The 22,916-nt window shown below is 41.3% G+C and overlaps 1 protein-coding gene and 1 long non-coding RNA gene across 30 annotated transcripts in view; one reads left to right on the top strand and one right to left on the bottom strand.

Annotated features, from left to right (window-relative positions):
* The window catches only part of DST (dystonin), a 289,183-nt gene that overhangs the window by 11,119 nt on the left and 255,148 nt on the right, over positions 1–22,916 (top strand). For 25 of the 27 annotated variants that reach the window (XM_038134003.1, XM_038134007.1, XM_038134006.1 and 22 more), the window contains exons 3-4: positions 5,382–5,570; positions 21,517–21,724. In XM_038134003.1, the coding sequence (XP_037989931.1) occupies positions 5,382–5,570; positions 21,517–21,724 (397 nt within the window). Of the gene's footprint in view, positions 1–5,381; positions 5,571–15,023; positions 15,144–21,167; positions 21,369–21,516; positions 21,725–22,916 lie in introns of those variants that run through there. The other 2 variants (XM_038133978.1, XM_038133977.1) reach the window with 2 other exon arrangements.
* LOC119699909 lies at positions 1,609–21,605 on the bottom strand. Of its 3 annotated transcripts, none has more exons than XR_005256584.1 (4): positions 21,488–21,605; positions 9,642–9,721; positions 5,290–5,484; positions 1,609–4,492 (listed from the first exon to the last, which is right to left on the bottom strand). It is a non-coding gene; the product is annotated as an uncharacterized LOC119699909 (long non-coding RNA). The 3 variants fall into 3 exon arrangements; XR_005256586.1 differs by having other exon boundaries at positions 1,609–4,489; XR_005256585.1 differs by lacking the exon at positions 21,488–21,605 and adding an exon at positions 14,728–14,856.

Below are 22,916 nucleotides of genomic sequence, written 5' to 3'. Positions count from 1 at the left end.
CACTTTCTCTGTGATTTGCTGAAGTTCTGCCAGAAGGTAAGCTGGGCTGCAGTCCAGTGCCTACTGAAGTTAATGCAAAGATTTCTGTTGACTTCAGCTGGACGACAGATAATGCACTTTTACCTCTATTGATGTTAATGCTTACTGACTCCAAAAGCCCATACTGGCTGCAAAGGTTGGGTTCCAAGATCAGAATTCTGACAACCAATATATTCTATGTAAAATACTTATACACTGGAAAAAATGAAAACTGAATATGGCTTCTTATCAAGCATAAAAGTAGAGATAACATATGATGAAGGCAGTAGGGCTAGTAAAAACTAGAATGGAGAGGAGAAGAATCTGGTGAATTAATACAATTGCACATTGAAAGAATGGAGGAGTCAGAGATTTATATCACTAAAGCAATAATGCACACATGGAGTAGCACTGATGTATTCATCTGGTGCTAATAAAGTACCAGACAAAGAATTAAAAATAAATACAGAAAAACTAAGACAGTGAAAGAAAAAGGTTCAATACATTATTCAATATGTTCTTATCTGTAAATTTAAATAAAAGCAAAATCTAGACAAGTTTTTAAGGAAATGTAAAATTCCTGGTTTTTTGAGGAATGAATTAGGAATGAGAATAAGCAAAAACACAACAAGGATAGCAGAGTATAACATATTTGGTTATCAAACACCAGACCATATTGGAGAAATGGGGCAAATAAATACACATTATGTTGTTAACCAGTGCAAGATTGAGTATATTACAGAGAAAAGTCTTTATCCACATTCTTAATGTTTAGGTTTATCATCTTCATAAAGGGCCTTTTGAATGACTTTTAACAGTTCAGTGAGGACTACTTTCAGATGTGGTTCCTTATTGGAAAGTAGATGGGAAGGGAAATGTTTAAACAGAACAGAAAAACATGTGCTACTGTTATAAATATCAGTAACATAAAATTTGTAAGAGTACTGTACTGAATTATGGGGATCCATCAAGAGTGATATCCATAAATGAGGACATGTGAAACTCTCATAGGAAAAAAAAAGTGGTGGGAGAGATCAGAATAATTTCATGTAGAAGGAGAAAAATAAAAGGAAGTCTTATGATAAAATATGGAATGATGAATACCATATTGAAGGCAGACCAAAATCTAGTCACCATGGGTCTGATCCATCCTATTTAATTTGGATGCTCACAGTATGTATGTGTGTGAGTGAACTGGTCAGTCTGGGCTCTGGGTATGGCCAATGGAGAGAAATAGGTGCTGCTGAGGGAGTGGTTCATCTCGCCTGCTGGCTTTGGTGACTCAAAGGGTAACCTGGGGAGGGGACGTCTGCTGAATTTTGGTCAGAGAAAACACACATATGTTTCTATAGACAAGGAATTAGTCACTGAATCAGAGGTGTGAAGTTAAAACTCCCCTGGATAAGATATTTTTTACTGAACACCTTATTGTGAAAGTAATTTTACACAGTGTGCTCTGGCATGCCGTGGCCAGGCTGGCAACATTCATCATAGATTTGGGTATAAAGATAGACAGAATAGGTTCTTTCAATATTATCACACCCCATTCCAGAGGAAAAAACAACCAACCAAAAACAACAACAAAAACCAACCAAAAAACCCAACCAACCAACCAAAAAACCCCCCAGAAACCAAAAACCCCAAACACTCAGAGATTTAAAAGGATAAATTTCAGCTAAAAAAGGCTGATCTCCCCAGCCTGCTTCTTCATAAAGAAAAGCTCGCTCAATAGAGGTGAAGTAGCCTTTGGCTCTGCAACAGCCTCCAGAGACACCTCTCCATTCCTGTTTGCTGTAGACTTTGATTAGGAAGATCACTCTTCCTGGGTTCCAGCAGACTAACTGGAAGGATACACATCAATGCTTTTGCAGAGAAGATAATTTCAGGTTCAATTGGCCTCGTGTCTTCCTCTGATATGTCTAAAACTGGTTCTGGTGGTCATATGAGTTGTTTCTTTAAGGAAGATTACATTAGTGTAAATATTTGTGGAGCTATTTTGGTATTTGGAAGACAGGTTTTCTAAAAATATATGTTTGAAGTTTTGTTTAGTTTGCCTTATTGTTCAGAATTTTACAGGCACAAAAATGAGTCAGGCAATAGGTTCTGGGAATGAGCAACTCCCTCCCAGCACAAAGAACAAGACAAGGTTTTCATTGCCCAGTGACACAGCATTCACATGATACTGGAAACTACAAATTGCTTAATGCTGTTAGAGCAAACTCGCTGTAATATCCCTGTGATTTTAAAATCTCCTTTTTTTTCCTCCGTGATTTGGTCTCAGGTGGTGTACTGTGCTTCCCTGGGCATTTTGTAACACATTTCTGCTCATCTATGAGCACTGACTTGACATCTAAAATAGTGCTGTCTTTGCCAAACAAATATTTGTGTGATCTCCATGGTTTTTATTTTGATTGCTGTATTAATATGATGTTTATAATTCTGGACTAAACTGAGGGATAAATAACACAGATGACACAAAAAGCTTCTGTTCATTTTACTGTTCAGAAGGAATCTCCAGGCACCCTAATTTTACACTGAGCATAGGAGTAGCAGCTTCCATATGTTACATCACTTTTGCCTCCTGTCTTCATTTTTGATTACCAGATTTTGAAATTTTCTGGATTTGCCTCTTTGCTCTGGCAAAGTCCCATTGCAGAAATGAGTAAGCATTTTGGGATTTGGTCTGAGGACTCTGCCCTTGTAACATTATCTTTGTAGATGCAGAATTAATTTTCCACCTGAAATCATGATCCTCTGCCTTTATCACATTATAATCCTCTTCACAGCAACTCTTTGTGATACTGCAGGCAGATTATGACTTCAAGAGAAGAATGAGCCTCAGCAAACAGAAGCAGATGAGCTCTTAAAGAGATAAAGATCCCATTTTCTTGCTAGTAATAAACAATAAAAGTGAAAAAATGCAGAAAATATCAAGGCAAAACATTGTCTATAAACAGTTTTTTTCTGGAAATCACAGGTGACTTTTTCATACTGAAACATAACAATCAATAAACCTAGACATATTTTAAGGTGAGGTCACTTGGTTAGACAGACCCACATACTTAAATCCCTATTTGGCATGTGTTTCTAAGCACTTTTAGAGCTGCTTAGCTTCTATCAAATTCTTCTGTTACATAAACATACTTTCCCAAAGAGTTTTATCCAGCTAATGGGATGGGAGTGTGGCAAGGGAGCAGTGCAGGGTATATCACAAGGCTTTCGCCAGTGGCCCTCTCATAAATAAACCATAATGCATTAAACATTTTAAAAATCTATTCTGATTTCAGAACTTGGAATAGATTTGCTGGGTGTTTAGGTCTCTTAAGGAATTTTTCACTTGCTATGGAATAATCCCTGATGCACACTAGCATTTTTTTTTTCTAAAAGAAAATTTCCATGAGCAGTAAGCCCCACTACAGCAGGCTCCCCGAGTTGTACTTTTCCCTCTTATCCCGAATAGTCCCTAGTATCACGTTGAATGATCCATTGTAAGTGTGTGTTGGCTATTTCACAGTGTAGAAAGAAAACGGGGCAATAAGCTGCAATAGTATGGCAGAGTCTCATATTTACATCTTGGAATGTTTGGAGATCCTCCTAAATCTTCACAGATCTGCTGGCTGCTGTGGCTTCCACTGTACAGCTTGCTTTGGTTGATATGGGCAGGGTCCTGCTTCCATTCAGACACGGGGTGTCTGTCCTTACCTAAACTCTGAATAGATTCCATTGCTTCTGTAGAGTAGGAGGGATCATAAAAAAAGATTCAGGAAACGTTGGCTGTACCTTTGCATCATATGTATTGCACAGCCCTGATGCACTGCATACATGAACCTCCCAGACTGACTAAGTAGATTTGGGCTCTATTTCAGTCCCTCCTCTCCAGTGTTCATGTATAGAAGGTTGTTCCTTGCAAGTTACCTCACCTTTCCCCTTCAGCCTTTTTACATCATCTGTTGCATGCAATGTGTATCTATAGCAATTACTAGCATGTGTATGCAAATGTGTGTTTGTGTCTTTTGGCCATTTAAGGGTATATTTACTTAATGTGGAACGCACTTAAATAATGAAGATAGCTGTTTGTCTGTCTGCCTGAGTGTCCAGGACAGACACCGCCTTCCCTTACAGTCTCATGAACATTAGTGGAGGAAATCCAGTTTTCACAAACCCATACTTTTGATTGTTTCAATTTATCAACATAACAGCATTTTAGCACAACTCTTCTGTGTTGATTTCCTAATTAAAATGACAACAAAAAAGGCAAAATAAATCACAAAACCCAAAAGCTAATGGAAGGGGGGAGCAAAAGAACAGCAGATTTATATGGAAATGTACTCCTCCCGCTAGTTTCTACTGGCAGGAATTCAGGATATTTAGATTCACAGCATAGATTTCTGCAGTTTTATCTGAAATCTAACCTCACAGAAGTTGGATTCTAAAATGCTGGCTTTGTTGCATAAGGATTTCAGCAGGTATTCTGCTAGAAGAAAAAAGAAAGTAGAAAATTAGGAATTGTTGCATCTATTCTTGGTTTTGAAAAGAAATACAGTCCTTAAACTGCAGACTGTCACTAAGGACATATTTGGCTCACCTATTCTGAAAGCTGATAAGACTAAGTGAATGAATATTTACAACCTGGCCAAGTTTAATATCAACCAACATTGTGTTCAGTACAAATGGCCCTTGTCAGACTTGTGCGTGCTCATGTGGGGACCTGGTGAAATGAGAGAATGCTCATTGTAAATGCTCTGCAGGTAGCAATAAAGGGATACCATTATACATGTTGCCATTAAAGGAATGAAATTCTGTAAGGCCATGAGCCATTCTGGATGATGCTCAGAGGTTTTCCAGAAAGCCTCTAAAAAGCATTTCTGAAGGGCAGCTTTTCCTGAGTTTATTAATTTGGCCAAATATACCCATATTTCTGAGATGACATAATTGTTTGCCACCTATCAATTTTTCTTCACTTTCATTCTCAGGAAAAAAAAGTCCACATTTTCAGCCCAAGCTTCCTAAAACCATTTCTCATGAGGCCAAGAATTAACCTGGAAAATTTTAATTATAAATTTTAAATTAGAACTTTTTAGTTATAAATAACTAAAAGTGTGAGCTAACAAAAAAAATACAACAGGAGTTACTGCTACTGGCTGTGTCCATAATACATATAATTGAGCAACATATATCAGATGTGATATTAACAGCACTTGGCAACATCTCTTTATTGTTACATGCAGTATATATGGACATTGTATTGATTTAAGGTGAGCATGCCTGTACCTTGAGTTGTTAAAATCCACTGTGATGTTGCAGTTGTTACACAGCTCCATTTTGGGAGATGCCAAACACAATGATTCCTTTTTCTCTTACAGGGCTTTAGATCAAGCCCTCGCCATGCCAGGAGACGAGTAACACCTCGCCTGGAGGAAACACAACCCATAGTGGAAGCTCACCACCTCAGTGAGCAGGAAACTTCTGTAAGAAAAAGAAAAATCAAGAAAAGCAGCCGAGTCCAACCAGAATTTTACCATTCTGTTCAAGTCACCCCAACTCGAAAACCTGTAAGTATTCTACCTTTAGGGATAAATAGCACTTACTGTTATAAAAGCACTTATACTTGGAGGCATGTAATGTAATTCTAATTTTTGGGCTAATCATATTCTCTTCCTCAATTTAAAAACCTTTTCAGTTCTCATATTCAGCAGCAAATCCAAATAAAAGTTGGTAAAACTGTATTTAATGTTGATTCATAACTCTAAAAAATAATCCTGTTCTGAAGAGGGTTTTTTAAATTTTGATTTTTAAAATTTATTATTTAGGCTATGGACTACAATCAAATTAGATACTAAATTTTATATTTTTATAGTGATATTATTTAACAGGTTTTTATAGCAAATGTGCATTTTATTTAAATTTCTTACTTAGATTTAACAGAGATGCTATGTACTGAACCAAATTTATATTAAATATCATTACTAGATCAAATTTTGAGATCTCTTCTATTTTATACAGTGTTTACAATCTTTCTGCTCAACAAAACTTAGATCAAATTTCATAATTCTTTGCTCCTCAGCTTGATTTACACACAGTTCTTTTAATACTGATAACCTACTTTTAGTATGGAAATATGACCGTTTGTTGAGACATACAGTTCCTAATGTAAATTTGCATGAAGACCTATTCTGTCCTGCAGGCATAATGCTTTTCTCTTTTTAATGAGAGCTCATTGCTTTGACACATTTTCTGAAGAACTTTTCTGTGCCAGTGTTATGGGGCTTGAACAACTTTTATAAAGTCAGTATTACTAAAGAGGTAATTATTGAGCATACCCTAAACCAGATTATCTTGAAGTTGCTGGAACCTTTCTGAGCTTTCCTAGGTTGGTGTTAACTGAGCCCCAAGAATTATCAGTGAGCTCTGAAGATGGTTTGAGGAAGCATTCCTTAGTGGAATTACATTGCCTGAGAGAACGAGCAACTTCTGAAAAGAAAGCCATAGCTGCTGACAACTGCCAGAATTTTTACCTAGTATCTGAATTTGTTCCTCTGTTTTCACTTCACTAGTGCCCGTTTTCCTCTGTTCTCTCATGCTTCTATTTATGGTTTATTTTACACTGCTCATGTGTTTGTGTTTAATTTGATCTGATGGGTTTGTCTTCTACTCTTCTTAAAGATGTGCTGTCACTTTCTTCTCAACCATCTCCCTTTCACTCCCATCCTATCTTTCTTTCTAGACTACTTTGTCTAGCTCTGTTACTCTTACTAGGTCTCTACCCTCCCACCAGGCGACCTCTGTTCATTATTCACTTCTGGTCCTTTCCCTGCTTTTTTGTCCTTCCTTCACCTCTTCCATCATCAACTCTTATTTTCCATACCACTCCTCTTGGTTTTGGTTTTTTTTTTTTTTAAATTCCCTTTTTTCTTTGATTGTTAATATTTTTTCCCATGGTAGGCCTATGCCAAGGGTAAGCCTGCCTGTCACTGCTGAGGCTGTAACCAATTGTCACTGATTACCAACATTGGAAAAAGAGCATCAGTACCACTGAATTAAAGAGCTAAAACTGTAGAAATGGTTTAAGCAGCAAAAAAAGCTTGGAAGAATGACTTAGTTATGCTAAGAAAGCCCTACTTTTTCCAACATGTCAGGGATTTAAGGACCAGCAAAATAAAAAAATATAAGAAGAGAAAATGTGCAGTGCTACTATATAACTTCACTTTTGTATCATTTCATGTGTCTGCTGTGTCTGCTAAGATCCACCACTATGTCCTAGGGTGTCCTAGGTTTCAGTGAAACAATAATAAATCCCAGATTTAGAGAAAACCTCTCTCAGTGCTGTCACCATTATGTCACTTCCTTGAAATTGCTTTTGCAGTGTATCTTTTATACAGTTATATAGTTCTTTTGATAGCTTTTCTTTCTACAGCCTTGATGAATGTGCATTTCTACAAAACAAATAATAAATTATCTTTATTATACTACAATCCAGAAAACATAAGTCACCAATTTAATTTCTCATGGACATTGTAAGTTATTTTGAGTGTATTATTAATGCCATGGTGACAGGGCATTAGGTCATAAGGTTTATGCCATTGCCATGACAAATCACTGCAGTATTGGGAAGTTCCAGGCAGTCACCAGGATGTCCATCCTGCAGTTTATTGCATCTTCCCACTTAGTTTCAATGTCTTGAAGCTGAGAGACTTTTGACCTTCATCTTTGTACTGTTTTACATGATTCAGTGCCAGAAATGCTCTTGTTAATCTGCATAATTTCTTTCCCCTTCCCCCCCTGATATTCCTAGCTCTGCCCACTTGAACCACTCTAAATAAATAATCTGTTGTCTTGATGTTTACATTATGGCCATATTCTGCTGAGTCATCACTTGAAAAAAGTCCCTGTATGATATCTGCTAACCAGAAGATATAATTTCTCCTCATAAAACAGTTCTCCTTTTTGTTTTTTTTCTCCTCCTCATGCCTTTTTGTCCCCTTTTTTTCTGACAAGAATGGTAACTCCAACGTAACTATAAAAGAACCTTAGGGAAAGCTTTTTCTTTGCTCCAGCAAAATTTAAACTCCTGAAATATGTCAGCCTGTTTTGTTGTAATATTAAGATAAATGCAGAAAGACTTTTCAGATATTTCATTTAAGGCTTTGGTGTATATTTAGATGCTAGGCTTTCTTATTCTTGCTAAATTAGACTATTTTGTATTTGGTTGGTTTTGTTGTGTCTAAATCTTGTTTTGCAGTTTCCTAGCTGCTTCTATAATTATCTGAATTTGCTTGTATTATTTTTTACTTCCTGCATAGCAATCTGAGATCTTTCCAGTATTGTTCCTGATCTTGTCAGAACTAAATTAGTTGTAATTGTTTGAATGGGAGTAATCCCACTGAAGACAATAATTACTCCACTTGAATATCTGCATGAGGAGATGTTTGCAGAAATAGAACATGAGTTTTCTCTGAAAATTTAATTGGTTTTTTACACCTTCCAGCTTGTTAATGGGTATATTAAATGTATTTTGTGCTAATACTGATCCTTGCCAAACAGTTTATAAGCCATTTTCATTTTTATTTATCTTACTCTAGTGCAACATGAACATAATGCTGAGGCTTCCCCTTGTATATCTCATGCCCTCTAGGTCACCCTCTCATTAGTGGATGTATTATTTGTATTAGTATTAGTGGCTGTATTATTTGTGTTAGTGGCTGACATTCTCTGTAGGTGACAGTTTTACATCGACTTCATATGGAGGAGAGTACAGATACCTACGACTGACATGTACTTTGAATTTTTGAACACAATGGAGAACTCTCGAGAACAAACAGAACCGTGTTTTTTAGATTGGTGTGATTGCATGCAAGTCAAAGGAGTGTTTCATATTGCTCCTTTCACAAACTGATTTTGTTGAATTTTCTGAAGGTGTGGAAGGATGTGCAAAAATCTCTTGTTGTGAGTGTGCTGCTGTTTAGCAATTCTTCTCCAGGGCAGATTTTCAACTGAGGGTTCTATTACAAGCATTTTGAAAATATTATCTATATTTTAAATAGCCCTTCTGCTCTGAAGCAAAGTATAAAATGCAGCAAGTTATTCATAGGTGGCCTTGAGTTTGTGTAAACATATGTGGCTCCTGAGCTGTGGGGTCAGTTAGGTGTACAGTTCTGCCAAACAATGTTTGTATGACCATGAACATAATTGAAAAGAGATGCTGTCAAAGCAGCATCTTTTGACATCTCCATTGTTAAATGATTTGAAAGGCTCCTAAATGACTCATACAGCCGCCAGAATTATTTACAATCGTGAGATGTAGTACCAAAATTTGCACTTTTGTTTGTCATGATCACTCTAAGACATGGTAGATGAGACTGCAGAGACAGGTTTATTTATCACCTGTGTTCTTCACTTTCAGATGTGAAAGCCCTCTTTCTACTCTAAAGCCTTGTACTTTACACATTCAAAGATGATCTATTTTGCCCCAGAACTGTAGCAACAACATGTATTGAGGTGATTAACTAGTGAATATTGTTACAAAGGAAAGTATGTCTGAAATAACCTAAATAATAAATTGATGACAAATAATGATCTCAGAAGCACTGCTGACTGTAGGTATTCCTCAGGGTGTTCTAATTTACCTGTTTCTAATTATTTAAGGACTGGCATTTGCTGAAGCAGTTTAGTTCCTTAGGAGTGGGTGCAGCATCACTACAAGTCACTACAAAGAAAACAGAGAGAGGTCAGATTTCTGGGAGGTCACGTGAAAAAAACCCAATGTGGGCAGCTTCATTTGGCTCCACTGAGACTAATCCCATGGCCAAAGTGAAACTCATACTATGAATATCCTGATAAAGAAACCATGAAAACAAAGTTTGATCAATTTTTAATGCATGTAAAACCATAAGCTGTCTCATTCATGGTCTTTGCAGCTGGTTTACCTACATGTGGTGTTTAAGCCTTAGAACTTATGGGAAAATCGGTATTAGAATTCTGTCTGAAAAATACTTAGGAGTTTTTAAATATCTGATACCAAATAATTTACATAAGTTCCTGAAGTCTCACATTTCTGACACCTTACTTAAGAATATTTTTTCATATGGATAAAGTTGTTCTACAGGGCCCTTTAGGAGTTTTTAATATGTCTCATTAAATAATATTAATTTTATTAATTTCCATTTATTCTTACTCTGATGTTGTGTACTAATTTTAAAATACCAGTATGTCCTTTACCATGCTATCTGAATGACCTGAAACATTTGAGATGCAAATATTGCCCATCGCTCTGCACAAGACTTGGTTATTTCCAACTATTAGCTATTTAATCTATAGATTGCAATCATATCTTCTTTCTTTTGGAGACATCTGCTCATGCTGGATTGTGTCTCCTGTGAATTGCATTTAGAAGCAAACTTGGCAAAACACTATCATGCCATCTTTCACTTTCAGCATTTTTATTAACATTATATTAACGTTCTCAAATGTATGGCAGAGCTGCGAGCTGTCAGATTCTGCACGCACGTGTGCACACACACATGCACGGGCCCCCTCTCAGGACAATCTGAGCACAGCCATAAGGAACAAACTCAGGGAACATGTGAATCCACATAGAAAGGGAAATAAGAACTGCATTTTTTTCATTTTTAAGACAGCTATGGTTTAGCCTGGCATGCAGCTAAACACCAACAGCACCACAGAACTGTTTGCTCACTCTCCCCAGTAGGATGGGGGAAGAGAATAAGAAAAAGGTAAAGCTGTTGGTAGAGAGAAGGTTTAATCAGACCGAAAAGGAAGGGAAAATAATGATTAAGAAACAATGTACAAAACAAGTTATGCCCAATGCAGTTGGACAGCACCCACTGACCAATGCCCGGCCAGTCCCTGAACAGGAGGCTGCCACCCTCAGTCAGCTCCCCCCAGTTTTGTTGCTCAGCATGATGCCATATGGTATGGAACATCCCCTTGGTTAGCTGGGGTCAGCCGTCCCAGCTGTGTCACCTCCCAGCTGCTTGTGCTGGCAGGGCAACGTGAGAAGATGAAGAGTCATCGATGTAGTGTCAGCCGTGCTCAGCAATGACTAAATTATCAGTGTGTTATCAACATTACTCTTACCTTAAACCCAAAACACAACACTGTACCAGCTACTAGGAATCAAAATAACTCTACCACAGCTGAAACCAGGACAAAGACTTAAAAGATATTGATGGGGATTTTGAGAAGGTCCAAAAGATTTTGAGAAGGTCCTGACAGTTTATTAGGTGACGGTTTCATAAAGTTTTTAACAAGATTTAAGCATCTGGCCATCTTAAACATTTTAAAAAATATCTCAAGGAACCTATTTTAGGTGCACAGGATCTTTGCAAATATGACTATTAATGCTCAATCCAGTCATGTTTCAAATGAAGAGAAAGCTTTCAGTGGCCATTAGGTTGACTTTGAAGTAGGTTCTTTTTCCAAGAGACTGTTTACATCTCTTTTTTGGACTACTGTGTTTTATGGCTTTTCTTATAGCAAGTAACTCCTCACTGATAAATTTTTCATAAACAGTTTTTCCCAGAGAGTTCATTTTCCCTCTGTTCTTCCAGTTTCTGTGACCTCCTCCCTTGCTGCCTGCTCCCCATTTCCTCTTGGCTGCTTTTCCCCCTCCACCCTGCAGCTCATCCATTGCGTTACAGCAATTGCCCGTTTCTTCCACTCCTTTTGCCCAGCTCCTAGGCAGTTAAAGTTTTTGAATGGATTTCTTAAAGGCGTATTGCCATGAGTTTCAATAGGCCCTGGAGGTGATTCCATTACTATTTTAGAACTGCTTTTTCTTAAAACACAACAGTGATATGTTAAGAATTAGATCTGGGATTTAAAATTATTGTTGTCTTTCTAGTGTTTTTTTCCTATGCTGAGTTACTTCAGCTATTAAGCATAGTACAAAAGAAACAAGTTAATTGCAATAGGGCTAATAATTGATAACACATTAATGGAAAAGTGTGTTACACAAGAAATAAGCATAGCAGTAACAGTACAAATCTGTATTTAGAGGACCTTAAGTGACTTCACTGCTAGCTCTTATTTGGAGGGCTAAGGCCATTCGAATTGATTGTCCCCTGTGGTGACAGATCATGCTTGTTTTGAGTATATTTACTTAAAGTTACGTGGTTGAAAAGAACATAAAATCCGTTCTTTTTCTGTACACCATAGCAAATTATCCTGTACCTTTGGGCAAAACCCTCTAATATAGCAGGATTTTTCTTGATTAGATGAGCTGATTTCGTATGATTTTTATTTTGTCTGAGCCAACTTCCATTCCCAGGGCAAATGCTTATTTAGTGAAAATGGGATGAGAGCTTAAACCAGTCTAACTCTCTTCCATCTTAAGTGTTCAAAGAGGGTCAAAGTGCACTCTTCATCCTTGGAGCTAAGGCTAACTTGCTACTAAATTAGAGGTGAATGAGAGAAAATATTATTCAAATGGTAAGAAATAGAGTTGTGAAACTCTGGCTTGAAAAATGTAATTTTTTATTTTGCCACGCTCATTTTGCCATGATTTCTATTAACTGGGATTTTGAGTTCATTGATACAATTTTACTACATGCATGCAGCATAGCCTCACTGAGAAATTAAATTTTTAGCTGTTCAGAATTTTTCTTTTTTAAATCCCAGTGTCCTTCTGGGAGAGCTAGTAATAGAAACCTAAGCTGCTAAAACGTTCTAGGAGTCTTAACTGTAAGAAAAAGTGTTTCGTGTATGTGATTATAAATGGTAAATTCTATACTGTAGCTGAAAGCAGGTTAAAAAAAATTAATCAGCCCTGATCTTGTTGATAGTGTTGTTTGCACAACTTAAAATGACCAGTAATTGTCTCACAGATGCATAGTAATTATAGTCTAAATGCAGATGTTTCCTTTTCCTTTGCTGCCACAGGAGTCACTCTTCAGAGTTGTATTGTGTAACATCCTACTGTGGCACATAAAAGTACATCTTTATATAGCAAGGGACTCCCTTATCCATTTGTATTTATATATAACACTACACATGGGTATGATGTTGAAAGAATAGTTTGGCAGAGGCAAGTGTTCAGATATTATCAAGTACTGGAATTAAGGTTACACGTGCAGCTGTAATTCAGTGGATTATGCATCTGTGTTGTCATACAGGCTTTAATTGCATGATGGTGTACTGCTTTTTCACAGGATGTACTCTGTATTCATCATAGGGTGGAAGTGCTCTTAGGATGACTCTTATGTGTAGGAGTTCTGCTGCAGAAGTTGTAAAGTGTATAAATGAATAAAACAGGAGATTGCAGGAAGACAGAGGATCTCTTATTTCTTTAAAAAGAGAGAGTGCTGCTTTGGAGATTGAAGGGTGGGCACAGGGTCACTCTAAATAAGCTGAACAACTGGTTTAAAACACTTTTTTATCTTCCATTTTCTAAGTGCCTGAATCAAAGCATGTAGCTGGGTTTATAGAATTTCTTAAGCTGCTATTCACCATTGAACTCTGTGTATGCTGTAGTCTGAGCATTATTGATATGTAATATTAATGGCTCTTAAAAGTAAGATTCTTGGCACCTTAATTTAACCTAGGTAAAAAAAAAATTGACCTCCTGGTTTACTTTGCATCCTGTGTAATGGGAGTGAAGCAGTCAGATACGACTGTAGTGATGAGCACCAAAAACCAGTTTATTATTTAATAGTTCCTTCTTCACACTAGTATTTGAATAGTATGAAGTAAGTTAAGCTCTTGGGCTGCCCACTGAACTGAGGATAACAAACAAAATACTGAATAATTGTTTGTGGAGTGAATATCATCCATCATTTGCACTAAATAAGAGCAAGATTTTTATTAAGAAAATTACTGAGGACGTAATAGTATATGATCACATAATTATGATTGCATTGTAATATACAAATAAACAGGCTGAAGCAAGATTGCATGGTGAACCTTAAGTCTGGGATGTGGTAACATTTTAGTACCTAATTTTGCAGCCGTAAGAAAAGTATTTTAACAGGAACTTTGTATTTAATTTCCTACTGCTGTTAAAAACAAAGTGCAAAAGCTGTGTAGCTCATTGGCAGGTTTTGACACTTTGACTACAATATGGAAAATTCTGTTGGATTTCAGGGAGAGACTGATGGCATTTGTATTCCTCATATGAATCTGTAACACAGGGGGGGAGGTATTTTTTTTCTAGAGGAACTCTCAGATATTTGCTAATGGCCAGAGTTGGGGTGAAATTTCCCTTTCCTTCCAGGCTTCTTAGGGCAATGAGCTTTCCTGTGCTCATGCTTCCCGAGTGTGGCTGTTTCTGCCATGTCTCCTCCAGCCTGCTCCTGACCTGTCTCTGCCAACTCCTTTCTTACTATCCAGTCCTCACTCCTCTGCTGACCTTGGCCCTTCTGCTCTTGCTCTGCCAGGCGTTGTTTCACTCCCTCACATCACAGTCCTTCCCAGGTTCTCCTGGTCAGTCCTCTCATTGCTCTGAGGCATTTGTTCAAGCTGTCTCTTTGATTTCTGTGCCTCCCTGTGGCCCCTGGTTGCATACTCCATTCCTTGGCTCTTGTGCGTCTTCTCTGAAACCTTCACACACACAGTTCATACCGTCCTTGCTCATTACAGTGCCTTGTTCAAAGCCTCTTGCAGAGGCAGCTCCAGTTTCATGCCAGCGTGTCAGACCCTTAGCTCTCCCCCGGTCTGCTTCCTCCAGCACTGATGGTTACTAATCCCAACAGTTACCTTGCAGGTCCATTTCTCCTGTAGTCTTTATCCACAGAGTCTGCTGCTCCCTTGAATGCTTTCCAGCTGCAGCTCCCAGACTCTGTCAGTGTGTGTTTGTCCCTCAGGCTCTCAGTCCCAGCGTATTCCTCCAGCCCTTTCCTGCAGCATGCCGGTTCCGGTGTTTGTCCTCTGCACGTTCCCATCATACGGCGTCTTCCTCTCGCTGCCTGCGCGCGGCTGAGCGAGGCACGGAGCGCATAAACGAAGAGTCTCCTGCCTCTCAGGCCTGGTGCCTGCCTTGCCCTGCTCTCCACGCCTCTTGTCCGCACTGCCGGCAACCTGAAATCATGGCAAGCAACGACTAAGTGCAAAGATTAGTTTTTCCTCTGGATCTCCAAGCTGGAAGGATCCTGGTCAGCTCCTTGGTGGGGATGGTAGGTGTCCCAAGCGTGGAGGTAAGAGCTGTGAGGGTGAAATTTGCTCGGTCATTCTGTGATGGTGGGGTATTGGTCTGGCAGATCTGAAACCCCTGACAGACTCTGTTTAGGGGGTGCCAATCTGAAGGGATTTTTCAGAGATGATACATTGAAGATGTTTTAGTTGAGGAATTTGAGCCCTGTTTAAAAAAGTCTGGTAAAATAACATTGGTAGTTACCTGAACACTAGGAATAGTTAAATCAAACTACTTACCTTTGCAAAGAAGAACTACTAGTAGGTGAGAAGAGATTAAAAGAAGTTCACTTGCTCAGCAAAACCAAAAGAAGGTGAGAGGAGATAGAATGCAGGCTATGAATACATTGGGGAAACAAAAAAGGTTATTTAAGGAAATGAACATTGTTGTTGCAAAAAGCCCCCAAAAGACCAGGAATAAGGTTGAGGTGGCAACTAGAAGATCTCTTGTAATCAAGACAGCAGGAAGTACTGCAGCAGTTTTCCTGTCAGAGTAGTGAGATCAAACACAAACTTAAAAAGCTTTACTTTATACTCCCTGATGCCAGGGATAGCAGATGATATTTATACCTCAAAGACTTGTCACTCTGACAAATGTAGACAGATTTTTAACAAAGATGGCAAAAGACTTATGTCTAGCTTAAAGCATATTCATATTTGAAGTATCCATCCCAATGCTTACAGTCTTCTCAAAAAAGATCACTGGGATTTTTTTTTTAGTGTTTACAAATAACTACTGGATGTTTTCATAATCTTGCTCTCAGGCTTCTCAGTCAGCTTTAACTAAAAATTTTCAAGAAAATTAAACCTCGAGAAGGAAATATTTTCAAGCAAACTTAAGATAAAGAAACTCAAAACAGATTTTATAAGAGAAAATCTCATAATTTAATTATTAAAACTGGAGTGTGTAATTATAGGAATATGTATTTTCAAATAGTTTAATGTTGATTCATTGCTGGATCGAGTCTTCAAGTTTAGTTCTAAAACATGGATGATAGAATAAACCCTGAATGCTTATTTCCATCTTCTCCTACCTTTAGAAAGAAAGAATGTGAGTTCTCTCTACAGAGCAGGTAGGTATTGTCTTGATGTTTGAAAAGCCTGCCTGTTTGTAAAGACAGTTTAACATAGAGCCAGACCCTGGATGATCAGGAGTTTCAGATTTAGTGTATTTGCCTTCCAGCTTTCTGCTTATTGCTTTATGACATTAGATACAAACCCAGAAAATCTGTAGTAATTTTCGTATTTCCTGATAATACAGGTACTTGGACATATGGATGTCCTCTTAAGTGAGTGGCACAGAATCAAAGAAAAATATTAATTTCCTATATCTACATCTCCACTGGTGATTTTTTTTTTAAAGTTCATCATCACTGGCTTTACATTGTCCTTGTTTGTACTTTCATTTGTGTGTGTTTTGAATTTTGATCATTTCTGACAACATGCAGTCCCAAGAGACTCACATAGCCTGATTACATACATTGGATGTTTTGTGTTCTGCATTGCATTATCATCTACCCAGGTTAAAGTGGTAAGGATTTACTAATGGGAACATTCAGTTGCCCTAGATTTTGTCTTAAATTTGTTAAGTTATTTTACTTTAAAAGTTGATCTACTTTAATATCATTCAATCTGGGATGTCAAAGGACAAAAATAGCTGTTTGCTTTCAATTGATATTCTAAATTATTTTAAATTAAAAGGAATTTTGCTGAAACACACTGAGTAAAATAATTATACTAGTGCTTAATTTCTGCTGATATTTATCCATTTCCTGCAATAAGTATAATAAAAGAAAAAATATATTCCAGAAATTCTGAGATAGTTTAGTATAAGTGAAATATAAATAACTCATAACTCAACTGAAAATTAAATGTCAGTCAGTGTTGACCTGTATTTCCCACAGCTTCCAAAAAACAGCATGAAAGGACTCACTGCAGTGGGCAATCTTCTTAAAGATAAAATGTGAAAGTACAAATTATTTGATTAGAATTCAGCTGGCCAGCACAATCTCTGATGTGTCATAGGGTTGGGAAATTTTTGTAATATGAAGATAATTTGGTATCAGCCTTGCAGCAGCTTTTCCCAGCTGATTTGCCTGACCGAATTTGAAACCTGACCTCGGCTAATGCTTCCTCCCCCAGGAATGACAGTGTGCAGTCCCTGCCGTTCTCGACCCTTTCAGCTCCTATTTCCAGGTGTTTACCTGATCTCTGCTGCTGTGCAATACTCTGCACCGTTTGCCAGCTACAACATCTTCCACTCAGTCTCTCCTGATCTGCTGCTGTGCCTCACCCATGACAAACAGCAATTCTTTCCCTCCTCAGGGGGAATCATGCCTTGGAACTTGGCCGAATCCCTCTAACAAGAAGTATACTAATTGCTCCTTTGAAATCATCCCCGTTACTGGAAACCAGCTCGCTTTTACAGCACGGTTGCCAGCAGGACTCTCAGGCGGCTCCTGCAAATTCCCTGATTTGCTGGAAGCCCGCCGGCAGCGGCAAAGGGAGCTCGGCTCTGCGCTGCACCGCTCCCGGGACTCGTGCGCGCTGTGCACCCCCGTGCGGCACCGGCAGCGAGCCGTGCCCGGGAACCCCGCCTTTGGATGCTGCCGGCTCCGCCTGGCTGCGCTCCCGCGACCCGCAGGGGCGGCGGCGCCCGGAGCGCCCCGCGCAAAGCGCTGCAGATGCAGCCGCGCCTGCGGAGCACCGGCGGGGCTGCACAGAGGCCTCCGGGCTGCTGAGCAGCAGCAATGCGCCATCGGAGGCACGGAATGAGCAGCTATAGCAACTGGGCTGTGACCTGATAGGCCTGCAAGCTAAGAGCAGTCAAGTCCTGACCCTTGCTAAGTCCCTCAAAGTAGGCTAAGGAAGGATGATCAATATTTTAGGGGATATAAGAAACACTTCACTCATGTCGCCCCCCTAAAAGTATTGTGTATTATTAACTGATGTTTTTCACTTGCACACAGCCATGTAATTTATACAGAAATAACAGAAGTGCCTTGCATATTCTGATTTTAACAGAATAGAACAACCTTTTTTTCCCCCCGTGTTGTCCTAACAAGCCAAGAACTTTTTTTTTTTCAGAATAGTACAGAGGTTCTGCATTATTTCCTATTTTTTAAACTGCTTAATATGTTGCTCCGATAATGGAATGCTTATTTGGGACTTACAACTCTATCATGGAAAATCAGTATGCTAGAAACATAAGAGTCCAGTGGGATGAGTGGTACACTAACAGCTCCTGTGTGCAAAAGAGGAACAATTACAGAATTCATATTGAAGCTGTTAATTTACTCAAGCAAAATTGTTCAGTTCGTTATAAACACTTTGGAATAGCAAAGTAAAAAATACCTAGGTGCTCAATATCTCTGTGTACACATTACTCAGAAGCATCTCTATGCTAAATAAGAAAGTAGACTGTGTAATTAAGTTAGAAGTTGACATTTTTTCATGTTTTCCAGATTTTGTTATGAAAAATTCCTTTCTGAACTTCCTACATTGCTCTGAAAATGAAACATGGTAATTGAAGAGTTAAAAAGCTAAAGTGGGTTTTGATTATTCATTTGCTTACTGCATGTATCAATTAAGGTAGGATAAGCTAAAAGCAGATAGCTAGCTGTAATACACACAGAAGCTAAAGACTGTTCTACCATTGCCTGTTCAGTTTGATTCTCATAAAATATTAGTGGAGTCTTCTCACATAGCTTATCTTCCAGTATTGTAGCAGAGCAGACTAAAAGGCAGACTCCTTTTCCCTAAAACTGACATCTCAGTAGACTGATGGTGCACAATGAACGACCACTCAACAGTGCTTTTGGCTTCTACAGGTAGGAGGAGATGTTATGAAATATAACAATGGCTTGTGAAGGCCTCTTTTGAAAAAAGGAAACCCTAATGGATAAAATTTATAGTTTACTTTCAAAAATAAATCTGAGAGTTGAGAGATCTTTCCCCTAAACTTCAACAGCAATTGCTATAGTACTTTGTTCTTGCATATTTCAAGCTGCTCCATAAATACTAACAAACTATTGCTATAGGAACCTCACAACACTGTGTTTGGTCTCTTTCCAACTTTCATACTATAAGCTAGAAATGCAGAAGGTGAAAAAGAGGAAAGTCAGAATCTGTCTCTGTGGGTCTGTGTGATCCAAAGATACTGAGGGTTGCTGATCAGCCGAAAGAAGGTACAGGCCTGAAGCAGGATGTTCAGAGCTGGGATTAAAGGCAACACTTTCTCTTCTGTGGCAAAATCTGGGGCTAAGGACAGGCTCAAAGGAACCTAATCCCTGACTAAGCACATGAGAGGCCCTGGTAGCCCCAGCTGCTACAGCAAAGTGCCCTGCAGCAAGCTGAGCACTTCCAGCTCTTATCAGGAAGACACCTATATGTGACCATCCTGCTTTATGAGATCCAGTTTTAGCTTATTATACAAACTGACAGCCAAATAGTCTCTGCACTAAAACTAATTACGAAGGAAATCTGAGCTGGTATCAGACATCTCATGTTTCTGTTTTTCTGCACTTATCTTGTGCTCTCTCTACATCACAATACAGTGAACAAGAAATCAGTTAATTGGTTTTATGTATTCATTCCCTCCCTCACAACTCACATGTTTCAAACTTCACCATGGAGTACTGTACAAGAAGGAAAGAGAATTGGGATTGAAGTGAAGAGGGTCAAAAGGAAAAAACACAAATAAGTTATCTCCTCTTAATAACAGATTATTTAACTGTATATGATTTTTTACTTTTATGCAGAGCAAAGAGTGCATCGTGTTGTTTCTTTGGATTATGCAGATTCTGAGTTTTAAATGGGTAAAATACCACCCACGACAGCTGACAGTAAAAAAAAATATCAGACAACAACAATACATCTTATCAGATCTCAATCACTGTACAAATTTCTTCTTTAAGAAAAGGTACCCTTTAAGTCCCTTTATAGAAAAAGATATAATTGAGGAAAGGGCTGCAATACAAGCCTAAAATACTATCTGGCTTAATATCAAATCTGGACTCTAGAATGGCTAAATGGGGCTGTTGCTGTGTAACAAAATATGCTGGCTTTAAACTGAAAGAGGGTAGATTTATATTAGATATGAGGAAGTAATCTTTCACTGTGAAGTTCCAGTGAGGCACTGGAACAGGTTGCCCAGAGAAGCTGCGGAAGGGCTCAAGGCCAGGTTGGATGGGGCTTTGTGCAACCTGGTCTAGTGGCAGCTGTCCCTGACCCCAGCAAGGGGGTTGGAACTAGATGGTCTTTAAAGGTCCCTTCCAACTCAAACGATTCTGTGAGCCTCTGATTCTATTATACCTGCAAAAGTTGACAACAGCACACACCTAAAAATTAAAATAATTGGATGAGCATCAGGTTGCACTTTTGAAAGGCTACAACAGGAGCTCCCACATGAAATGACAAATCAAATCCATCATTTTCTTGTCTCATGCCTTAGAGAAACCAAAAATTCCTTCTATCAGAAAATACAGAGTAAAAGTAATAGCACCTTGCTGTCCATTGTGTCCTGATAACATGAGTTTAATGATGTACCTTAAATTTCAACGTGGAGCTGAACTGTTACTGTTCACACATGTCTGTTTCCCACTTTACCATAAACAGGGAAGCCAGACATGGCAGCAGTCCCCTCCCTGCATCAGTGTTTATTTACGTTTCTGGAAGAGCTCTTTTTTGAGCAGCTGGGAAGCCTAAAAGTGGATACAGTTTATACACCGAGATCAGTCGTTTGTTTGCCGAAGTCACCTGGCAAAGTGTGCCTTAAGGCTGCCCATCGTGCCCTGCTGCCCGAAGGGGCTGCTCTGAGGAACCGTGTTGCTTCCTTCCCTGCTCCCCTCCGTCCCCGCTGGCCAGCCGCGCCTTGGCTCCCGGCGGGCCTGGGTCTGTCCCAGGGGCGGATTTACCAGCAGCTCGGTGATGGCAAATCTTCCCCTTGTCCTGGCGGGGGAGCCAAACGCTTTCAATCTGTAGCCGGGAAGGTTGGTGGCGTTTTTTTTTTTTTTCGGCTGTTGTTGCTGCTGGGTTTATTGTTGGGGAAGTGGGAGGCTCATTTGCGAGCTGGTTGCCCAGCCGCAGGCCACGGCTCTAGCCCGACATCCCTCCAAATGCACTCCCGCTAAATACCGGTTATTTTTTGGAGGATCACCCTCGGCACGCCGCACACGCACCCTTTCCCCGCTCTTAAATTCACACCAATGGTGAGCGGCGGCCCTCTCCCCTATCCTCCTTTTCCAGTGAGATGCTTTTCCACGCCACGCGGGGCGGGTATTCGCCGGCGCCACCTGAGGCCCTTCGTCCCGAGCTGCTCCCCACGCACCCTGTCTGTCTGTCTGTCTCCCCGTGCAGAGCTCCGGCAACGCGTCCTACCGATGCTCCATGTCGTCCTCCGCCGATTTCTCCGACGAGGAGGACTTCAGCCAGAGGTCGGGGACGGTGTCGCCGGCGCCGGGGGACACGCTGCCCTGGAACCTGCCCAAACACGAGCGGTCCAAGCGGAAGATTCAGGGCGGCTCGGTGCTGGACCCCGCCGAGCGGGCCGTGCTGCGCATCGCCGGTAAGGCGCGTCGGGGGCGGCGGGGCAGGGGGCGGCCGGGGGCCAGAGGGACCCCCGTCCCTTCTCTTTCAGAGCGCGGCCCCGCCGGGCGGTGACTAAGCTCTTTGGCCGCCTTTCCGGCTGAGTGAACTGATGCGAGTGGAAGGCGAGCCGAAACACGCGCAGGTGCGCCCATTAAACTTTCATGCGAAAAGGCATCAGCGGCCGGGGGCTGCAGCCGCGGCGGGGCCGGTTCGGCGGGGCCGGCGCTTTTTTCGGCCCACAAGGCCGAGGCAGCCCCCGGCCGCCCTGGGTGGAAGCGCCGCGGGACCGCCCGCAGCGCGGAGAGAGGCCGCGGCGGCCGATGATGCTCCGCGAGGGGCGGGGGACCAGGCGCCGCTCTTTGTCCGCTCGGGCCCGAGGCTGCGCTCGGGGTGGACGGGGACCGGAACGGAGCCGCCCCGGTGTGCCGGAGGCGCCGACGGGCTCTGATCCGCGGCCCGGCGACATTGGTGTCGAAAATAGGGCGGAGTCCGCATCACCCGGGCGAGAGCTGGAAAACGCCTGTAAATGAATCCCGGAAAGATGCGGCGCTCCTCAGTGCTCCCGGGGACACCGCTGTTGTTCTCCCCAACCACCCCGATTATATATGCGTCTCCGTGAGTCCCTCCCGGGACACCATTTCTCAGGATAACTATTCCTAGCGGCGCTATTAGCGGGGCCACTGCTGCGGAGCCGGGATGCAGGATGCAGCCGCGACTGGGGGGGTTGCGGAGCCGGCCCGGCCGCCGCGGATCTCGCCGCCGCCGCTGCCCCCCGCGGGCAGGGTGCGCAGGACAGGGGACCGGCCGGGGGCAGGGCAGCAGAAACCGCACCGCAGCGGGCTCGGCGGCGGAGGCAGGGCCGGGGGACAGCGGGGGAACGCAGGCGCGGCGGTGACACCTGCGGCGGGGCCGCGCCCGCCCCGCCCCTCCGGCGGGACTGCGGGAGCTCCCGGCCCCGCTGGCTGCCGGCTTGGGGTCCCTCCCCGCTCGGTCCCTGCCCGTGAGTGCAGTGTCCCCACCGGCGCCGTCAGTGCTGCAGGCGTCGCGTCCCCGCCCCGGCAGCCGCCACCCTCCTCGTCTCGGGGGGAGGCGGGGGCGGGCGGGAGGCGGCGGCAGAGCTCGCCGGCCCCGCAGGCGGTGCCCTCGGCCATGGGGCTGGAGCCGGGGTC

The sequence above is a fragment of the Motacilla alba genome, chromosome 3 (genome assembly GCF_015832195.1).
Source record: "Motacilla alba alba isolate MOTALB_02 chromosome 3, Motacilla_alba_V1.0_pri, whole genome shotgun sequence".
Classification (NCBI taxonomy): Eukaryota; Metazoa; Chordata; class Aves; order Passeriformes; family Motacillidae; genus Motacilla; species Motacilla alba.
This window is presented reverse-complemented; position numbering and strand designations above follow the sequence as displayed.